The following is an 8,997-nucleotide window of genomic DNA, read 5'->3' as shown; positions in this document are numbered from 1 at the left end:
TTTATAGATTTAAAAAAAATCGCGTGCAATCTCCTAATTTTACACTATTCAGGGTACCGGAAAAATATTTGAAAGAGAAATATACATAGAAGACGTCGGTGTCGGATTTAGTGGATAATTCGTTCAGCCTGCGGGTGGAAACGCAGCCTGAGCTTTCGACGGAAACGCACGAGGTATTCCGAAAGGCATTTGAGGCCGAGATCGAGTCGCCCTTTAGACGAAGCGCGGAGTGACCAATCGAGCGGTTCGGGTCGGTGGGGCTGTCCAGGGACGGTAAACGAGTGCTTTATCCGTGTTACGTCGTTTTTTTTTTTGCAAATCGTGAAATAAAGATTTTTACGGACGCGAGTGGTGTCCAAGAATTTGTTAAGCGGCACGAAAGGGGGAAAAAGCGCACGGAAAGCAGAATTCAAGAGAGAAAGAGGAGCTTAATGGCTCTCAGGAGATCGGAAATACAAGGACAGGCCTTGTACTCGCGAACGGGGCGCCTCGCAATAACCAACACCGCCTCTTGTTCGCTCGTCCTGCATCCGCCTCGTCTGCATCTCGGGCTCGACGACAAGCTCCTGTTGCTGCCGTCGCCAATTCTGCTCCCGTTTCCGTGTCTGTTATGTGTGAACGCGAAGAGAGCCGAGTGTTTATAACTGCACGGTGCTGGTGGCGGTGACGAAGGAAAAGGGAAAGGGAGGAGAGAAGAAAGAGAAGGGGAAGAAATTTGGAAGCGAGATAAAGATAGGTGAAATAAAGAGCAAGGAAAAGATATACAGCGAAGAGAGAGTGAACGTATAAGAGTCAGAGGGAAAGAAGTAAAGAGGGAGGGAGAGAGAGAGAGAGAGAGCGAGAGAGAGAGAGAGAGAGAGAGAGAGGGAGAGGGAGAGTGTCGAAGGCTCGTTGGACGGGATATTCAAAGCGGTGCGCCACACATTTCTACAGAAGGTCGTATTTACCGCGGGAACTTATATTGGTGAAATCATTTCAGAGGTTTTGATACGGCGTATATATACTTGCGTATATATAGATATATACACACACATATATATATATACATATATCGAACCTTCCAGCGATTGCTTCTAATCGAGAGGAGCTTGTCGTTAATCAAAAACGGTGATGGTCAGGTGGATCTAGTTGACTCGGGTAGTTGACTAAATTTCCGGATAACCTGATCGCACGACTCGAAGTGTCAGCTCGTCGACAGGCGTGACAGCCCGTCGGCTGGCTTGTCCTTCCTCTGTCCTCCCTTTCTTGGTTATATCGTGTGTCGGTGCATCTGCCATTCGTGATGTTCACGGGGACGGTGAAGATCGAAATATGCGAGGCAGTCGGGCTAAGGGCGACGGACAAACAGCGGAAGTTCTGGCAAGATGAACCTATACTAGATCCTTACGTGCAACTGGACGTCGACGAGAATCATCTTGATCGTTCGTCTACCAAACCGAAAACGTTCGACCCGATATGGAACGAATCTTTTACTCACGAGGTTCAAGACGCGGTGATGCTTGGGCTTACTGTCTTCCACGATGCGGCATTGCCGCCGGATTATTTCGTCGCGAACTGTACTATTCCCTTCGAGGAGCTTGTCAGCAGGAATGACAAGACGGCGGATCTATGGGTTGGTTTCAAAAGCTAACTATTCCAAGTCTCTTACTAAAATTATAAGATAAAGTGTTTCTTTTGTTTATTTTCATTTTCATTTCGCACTTATACTTGCGCGTTTCTAACATTTTAACCCTTCATTTCTGTTTAATCGCACGATTGGTTCGAAATAATTTCGTGTTGACATTACTATGTTTGTTTTTGACGCGTGTAGCGGAAGAGCAATGTGTAATCTATGTATACCTTTGTATTGTGACATTATGGCATAATTCAAGGTAGTTTGATAAGATTATGTCAACTAAAACCGCTTCAAGGAAAGATAGACGATAATTATTTCTTAGATCGGAAACGTGCGCTTGTTAAGAATCATTTTATTTCTTAAAATGTTGCAACTGCATAAAGATTGTGAAAGCGTATGTATTTTGGCAATATTTACCATACTATTGTGAATCAGATAATTGAGGCAAAAGTAATATTACGTTTATATTGAATTCTTTCAATTCTTACAGAATATTGTTAAAATTAAACGACAATATTAACAATAATTGAATTTGAACTATCTCTGTTATTTATTTTCACCATCTAGTATTGATATTAATATATTTTGTACACCTTGTAAAGTAATATTGTTATTTAGAAGTATTATTTGCTAATTGTTATTTGAATTGAACTTATTTTAGGTTGACCTTGAACCTCAAGGAAAGCTGAGGGTCAGAATCGACCTGAAGTGGAACGAACAAGGTAAGATCCAGGTAACAATTAAATAGAATATACGTAGGATATATTTTTTATAATAAAATTTTAGATCAACACACAGGCTGTGGTACAGGTGATGGAGAAGGAATTGGAAGCAGAGGCGGTGGAAGCATCAGCGCTGGGAAGGAACCCAAAAGGGAGTTTAAAGAACGGCAGGGTTTCAACCGGCGGAGAGGTGCTATGCGTCGCAAGGTTCATCAAGCAAATGGTCACAAGTTTATGGCTACCTTCCTGAGACAACCAACTTTCTGTTCTCACTGCCGTGAATTCATATGGTATGTACGCTTGACAAAAATACATTGATAATATTGCTTAGGATTTAATTCACAAGCATACTCTAACACTAAATCAAAACATTTACTAATTTTAATCATTTCATGATACAAAATACTGTATATTTAATTTGGTGTGTATGTTGTAAACAGTATGTACCAAATTGTAAATGTTTATACATTTGTGGGAAATTGAAATATGCAAAATATCTTAAATTAAATTAAATTAATGTTGTAGTATTTTAGAGGCAATATTAACCTCTACATAGAATATGTTAATCAAGATAATGAATTTGTATAAACATCCGTAGACTTATAATTACAATTTATATAACAGCTGACATTTTGCATTGAACTTCATAATAATAACTTCACGCACACCAAATTAATGTGGGATTCTGGTACTTTGGATAATTTTGAAAATGTTGAACTTGCATGCCTGGGTTTTTGGTTTTTTACAGTATAATTGTAGTTATCATCAAGGAGCTGTATGGTTTCTCAAAATATTACCTGAAATTGTTGTTATTTTTCATTATATAATGTTTGAATATTTGTATGAGTATTACAACACGGATCAAGAAATAATTTTGAATTAATTCACTAGCTTTACAATCTTTGGAACAGGGAAGTAAAAGTTGAACTAACACACATTAGGTGTACTGTCTCCACACAGTAAAGTAACAATTGCATAATATTCTATGCATTTTGCTGGAATAAGTCATTTAACTAAGAAATAGGTTGCATGCATTGGTTTTGCAAGCACATACTATTTGTATCGTTCAATGAAACTATTTGGAAATTAATATATAATATATATCCATATTTTTAAAGAAAGAGTAGAAATGTATAAGAGAGAAATACAAATTGAACGATAAATTTTTCTAATCATCCTTTAAAAGACCAGCTAAACATCTAATTACGGTTTATGGCCCAAGAAAGCATACGTATGTGTTTTATGAGGGTATACAAGGAGATGATGTGATGTGTTTTGTCTGTTGTATTTCAGGGGCTTGGGCAAGCAGGGCTATCAGTGTCAAGGTGAGAAGACACATACACGTTATTAACAAATATTATAATTATATATATTTGCTTGCTCTACCTTTGTATGAACATACGTTTATCTAGGTGTGTGTATGTGTACTTAGTTCTTTATAATGAATCAAAGCATCTAGGCAGTCAGAGAATTTTTATAATTCAGTTTGAAAATTAAAGGTTTTTGATGTTTAATTTGCCCAATAGCTTAATACCTGATGCTGTGCTTTTTGCGACGAGACTTGGAAAATAAAACTTAATATTTCATAACATATTGATCAAATTTTTACTGTCAATTGTGTATTAACCCTGGTTTAAAATGGTACAATGTGAAGAAATATTTTATTGCATGTTTCATTTCTAAACTAAATGTAATGAATCATGTCCAACTGTTTTAATGGTTTCATTTTATGTCACATCTTTAAATTTTACATTCTGTACTTCTATGTTCAAGCTTATACTGGTTCTATGGCAAGACTATCACAACATCCGCTAAATTTTATTTATGTCTGTCATTTTGAATCAATGCGTCTAATCACGCATGCAGCCAGCTTTGGTTATGCTATGCTGAGTGTTGTTTGTTCCAAAAAATTATAAGCATTCAATTGGATTTTAATTATGTTTCAGTTTGCACATGTGTAGTTCACAAAAGATGTCACAAATTGGTTATCATGAAATGCCCTGGCATGAGAGACGAGGTAAGTACATAATTTATTATGTATTGTTAATTTTATAATAAGGAAATATTTATGAAACATGTGATAACTGTATTGATTAATATTTGAATGAAATTCGATTTCAGTCGAGTCACGATACAGAAAGTCCACGTTTCAGTATAGACATGCCACATCGTTTTGTTGTTCACACTTACAAGAGATTTACATTCTGTGACCACTGTGGCTCACTCTTGTATGGTTTATTTAGACAAGGCTTGCAATGCGAAGGTAATTTTCTAATAATAATAATAATAATTTGTTTTGTATGGAATAATACATGTAAATACTTAGTCAAATTTATTTCCTTCGTTTGTAAACAGCTTGTAATATAAATGTTCACAAGAGATGCCAGAAAAATGTTGCGAATAACTGTGGTATTAATACTAAAGCTATGGCTGAAATTCTGAGTGCAATGAATATATCACCAGATAAACAGATTAAAACTCCAAAGATTAATTATAGAATAACAACCTGTCAGTCTGGTCAGACACCTACAACAATGACAGTAACAGATACACTACCGACAGATAATTCGCAAACGATTCAAAAAAAAGAGGAGACTCCCGCTATCGCTACTGAAAACGCTGTACCTGTTAGTGAAAATGAAGTTAGAAAATTTGGTATCGAAGATTTTAATTTCATTAAGGTTCTTGGTAAAGGTAGCTTTGGAAAAGTGATGCTAGTGGAACGGAAAACTAATCCAGACGAGGTTTACGCCGTGAAAATTTTACGGAAAGATGTAATTATACAAGATGATGATGTGGATTGCACGATGACAGAAAAAAGAATTTTAACATTAGCAGCAAAACATCCTTTTCTTACAGCTATACACAGTTGTTTCCAGACGAATGATCGGTTGTTTTTCGTTATGGAGTATGTGAATGGAGGTAAAAATTTTAAAAATATATAAAAACATAAGTAATAAAACACATAAAATAAAAACTAATAAAACTAATAAAAAATATAAGTAATAGCAGTAATAATATTTTTTAGGTGATTTAATGTTTCATATACAGAGAGCTCGAAAATTTGACGAAGCAAGGGCTCGCTTCTATGCGGCGGAAGTTACTCTCGCATTACAATTTCTGCATAAACATCACATTATTTATCGTGACCTTAAGTTAGACAATATAATACTTGACCAAGAGGGTCATTGTAAATTAGCGGATTTCGGGATGTGTAAAGAGGGTATTATCGAGGGGAAAACGACTACGACAACATTTTGCGGCACACCCGATTACATAGCACCTGAAATTCTTCAGGAGTTACAATACGGTGCGAGCGTTGATTGGTGGGCACTTGGTGTTTTAATGTATGAAATGATGGCTGGTCAACCACCTTTCGAAGCAGATAACGAAGACGATTTATTCGAATCTATTTTACGAGACGACGTGCTGTACCCTGTTTGGATATCTAAAGAGGCAGTTTCTATATTAAAAGGATTTATGACGAAAAATCCTGCCAAAAGACTAGGTTGCGTGGTAGCTAATGGCGGTGAGAATGCCATAAAGGCGCATCCATTCTTTCAAGAAATAGACTGGGAAGCACTTGAAGCGCGCAAAGTGAAACCACCGATTAGACCAAAAACGGTAAGTTTGCAATGATCGTTATATACATTACACACTTTCAAGGTGGTTTTTAGTTTAACAAAGCATTCAATAATATATCTATTTCTTTAGAAAAGCAAAAAGGATGTAATGAACTTCGATACGGAATTTACGAAAGAAGACCCAGTATTAACACCAGAAGACCCGGACGAAGTGAGTTACATCAACCAAGAAGAGTTCCAAGGGTTCTCGTTCGTCAACAAAGACTTCAATCCGGCCAGGTTTGGAGCACAATAAAAAAAAAGTAAGGAAACGAGTGAACGAAGAGGATTCAATGTTAATATCAATCTTAAACGCTTCTTGCTTGAGAAAATCGGCGGAGCATGCCAATCTGCAAAACTGAACCATTGGCGTTCTGAAGCTGCTCGGGGTCTCCTTTGTATTTTATCCCTGCCGGGGATAACTTTACGTGTCATCGGAAGCAACGTTTAAGCTGTACAAAAAGTAACGCGGTGGAGATCATCAAGAAATTGGAAAAACCAACTAGACTTCGAAGTCTGTTCCGTGTACAAAAAAGAAAGTTGTAGTTTTTTGCAGAAAAATTGATCACTAACGAAGAAGCATAGGATTAATTCTGCACAAAAGGAAAAGCATTTGGAATCCAAGTGTCTTAAGGTTTGGCAAAGTTACCGATTTCCTTTGTTTTTTTGAAGCAGGTTGAAATCGAACGTGATCGAGAGGAAACGTAAGTGAGGGATTCATGGCGCTGAAACTAAATGAGAGGATCACGTAGTTTGGAGACCAGGTATTGGTTAAGAAAATTAGTACAAAAAGTAGGGCAAAGAAAGTAATTTTCGATGGCATGACATGGTAAAGGTCGCTGGGCGATCTAACATTTTTCTGTCGATATCGATATTTTGGAAGAAATTTCGAATCAATGAGAATTTATTCGATAACAATGTAGTTATATATATTTCGTTTCCTCTCAGATCGTTTTTCAAACGATACTTTTTCAACATAAAGAATGTTTTATATTAATGAAAATACAAGTACCCGCACAGGAATAATCTTGAGTCTGTAAGAGGAGAAACGATTTGTGTATCAATTTTTTTTTTTATTGGTATTCAATTCCTCTAAAATATGGAAGAAAGTTCCCGATTTACAGATTCAGTGATTAATCATATGAAGACTTGTCTCTTACTATGCATTTTTTTAAACATTTACGTATTTACACATTAATTTTTTGTTGCCACTTACGAGAAAATTATTTTTTATTACAAGAATCAGCAACAAACAAAATTATTTCAATAATTGCTTAAAAAATAAGTCGAGTTTTAAGTCTTAACGTAGTGCGTCGAGCCACTAGTGATCAAGACTGAAACGTAAGCTGGGCTTAAGTTTTAAGTAACACCAGCAACAGACATAATTATAATGTCGAGTCTGTATAAGAACCTGTGCATACTGTAGCATCGTATGTAGACTAACTTCTATAGAGAATCGAAAAGTTGTGTTCTTGTTCGAATGAGATCTCGCATCCTCGAACGGTCTAAACTTTTCGTCGAGCTTTACCCAGAGGAGCATCTCGCAGCGCTTCTCCAATAGGATTTAAATATAGCGCAAAAAGAAAAAAAACAGAAAAAATAATAATAAAAATAAAAAAGAACCATGCTCGCGTGGTGGAGATCGAGCAGGATACGATCTGACCAGGTGAACATGGAGTTTCATACTTAACATAAAATTTTAAACGATCATAGACGCGACGGGGTCCACTGGTGGTTCCCGTCAAAGTTAATACAAAATGACATATACACATGTGTACACGTATAAATTTAACTTATTTTAACGTACGCCTAAATTACAGTGGACAAGCAAGGCTCGCAATCAAAAACACTGGAGGACGATCGGAAGCAACGATCGTATGAAATTCTCTAGTGTCACTGCGTGTAATCAAGTCTCACACTCATACACACATATACGAAGCATATATATGCGTGTTAAACGCGTGAAGTTACCGCTAAGCGAATTAAGAGAACTTAAAAGAAAGGAGTCCACCTAGCGATATTGATGCACCTTCCAGAATCTTCGTACATGTTGTCTCTAGTTAGGTGTCTTTAAAAGCTTGAAGCATCAACTCGTGTACTTAAAATTAGAAAAAGCTGAAAGCTCTTTAGTATTAAGCGATGAAATAGTCGAGCCTTATCCACAGCGTGATAGAACGCTGAAGCGTATGAGAGAAACTAATAGCGGTTATGCTAAGTCAGGCATCATTGTTAGTCCCCCAAACTCCCTAGCGGCTTACGTGGATAAATCAATTCGAGATAAAAAAGAGTGAGACAAATTTCTCGAGTTGTAGAGAGCGAGTGGAAGCAGAATAAACAAAATACTCTAGAATATTTGGGCACGTAGTCCATTGTTCCGTGCCGTTGAGTTTACATCAAAGATTTCTCATAAAAGCACGATAGCGATTCACGAGGCGAGATCGTAAATAATGAATCACGGTCCCGTATGGATCTGATTTTAGTCTTTGGTGTAAACTTCTTTCGTCGTTGCTAGTTTTAAAGGTTTAATTGATAAATAGTATCGATAGCGTAACAATTAGTCGGTAATACGTTTTAGTGATAATAAATTCAGAAAGAAAGGAGAGAACTGCAGCGCAGTGATGCAGAGTTAAAGAGGGAGAAAGAAGGGAAAAAAATATTTTAGCGTGTCTCCCAATGAGCCAACGGAGAACAAACACTCAGCCCCAGATTGTATCCGAGTGGCTTATTGGCACAACCAGACACGCGTTACTCGGTGTCGTGATCATTGTCGTTGTGTCATACTCGTACATTTTTATGTCCTCCGTAGATATTAGGTTCACCTAATGAGAAATGAGAGAGAAGTAATTCATTGGTAGAATACCTTTGAATCGAGTGCCGCCCTTTGCACACTTCGATTCTGTGCAGGATTCGAAGTGCGAGAGCTGCGGCACCGATGCATCCGAAGTGTGAATAAAACGATGTTCCAAACCACGACACGTCTCGTGTACTCGTCGCACGATGTTAGAAGTTAACGATGTACGGGATGAATGTCATCAAG

General features: G+C 37.3%; 1 protein-coding gene across 7 annotated transcripts; it reads left to right on the top strand.

Moving 5' to 3' along the window:
- Window positions 1–83: 83 nt before the first annotated feature.
- Pkc98e (Protein kinase C) lies at window positions 84–8,790 on the top strand. Of its 7 annotated transcripts, XM_076904271.1 has the most exons (11): window positions 87–806; window positions 851–981; window positions 1,065–1,612; window positions 2,277–2,337; window positions 2,402–2,627; window positions 3,631–3,662; window positions 4,284–4,354; window positions 4,459–4,600; window positions 4,693–5,259; window positions 5,366–5,961; window positions 6,052–8,790. In XM_076904271.1, the coding sequence occupies exons 3-11, from the start codon at window positions 1,283–1,285 to the stop codon at window positions 6,214–6,216; spliced, it is 2,190 nt and encodes a 729-aa protein (XP_076760386.1). In that variant the 5' UTR covers window positions 87–806; window positions 851–981; window positions 1,065–1,282; the 3' UTR covers window positions 6,217–8,790. The 7 variants fall into 7 exon arrangements, with proteins under 7 accessions (XP_076760406.1, XP_076760398.1, XP_076760386.1 ...); XM_076904291.1 differs by having other exon boundaries at window positions 84–806; window positions 851–1,612; window positions 2,426–2,627; XM_076904283.1 differs by having other exon boundaries at window positions 84–806; window positions 851–1,612; window positions 2,414–2,627.
- The last annotated feature ends 207 nt before the right edge of the window (window positions 8,791–8,997 follow it).

The sequence above is a fragment of the Xylocopa sonorina genome, chromosome 1 (assembly GCF_050948175.1).
Source record: "Xylocopa sonorina isolate GNS202 chromosome 1, iyXylSono1_principal, whole genome shotgun sequence".
Lineage (NCBI taxonomy): Eukaryota > Metazoa > Arthropoda > Insecta > Hymenoptera > Apidae > Xylocopa > Xylocopa sonorina.
Note: the sequence above shows the minus strand (reverse complement) of the source record. Positions and strands in the feature narration are given on the sequence as shown.

Excerpts from the sequence above, each read along its gene's own strand:
- Pkc98e (XM_076904271.1), top strand. The coding sequence starts at position 1,283 with ATGTTCACGGGGACGGTGAAGATCGAAATATGCGAGGCAGTCGGGCTA. Across the intron at positions 1,613-2,276 it reads ACAAGACGGCGGATCTATGG|GTTGACCTTGAACCTCAAGG; the intron begins GTTGGTTTCAAA and ends AACTTATTTTAG. Across the intron at positions 3,663-4,283 it reads GCAGGGCTATCAGTGTCAAG|TTTGCACATGTGTAGTTCAC; the intron begins GTGAGAAGACAC and ends ATTATGTTTCAG.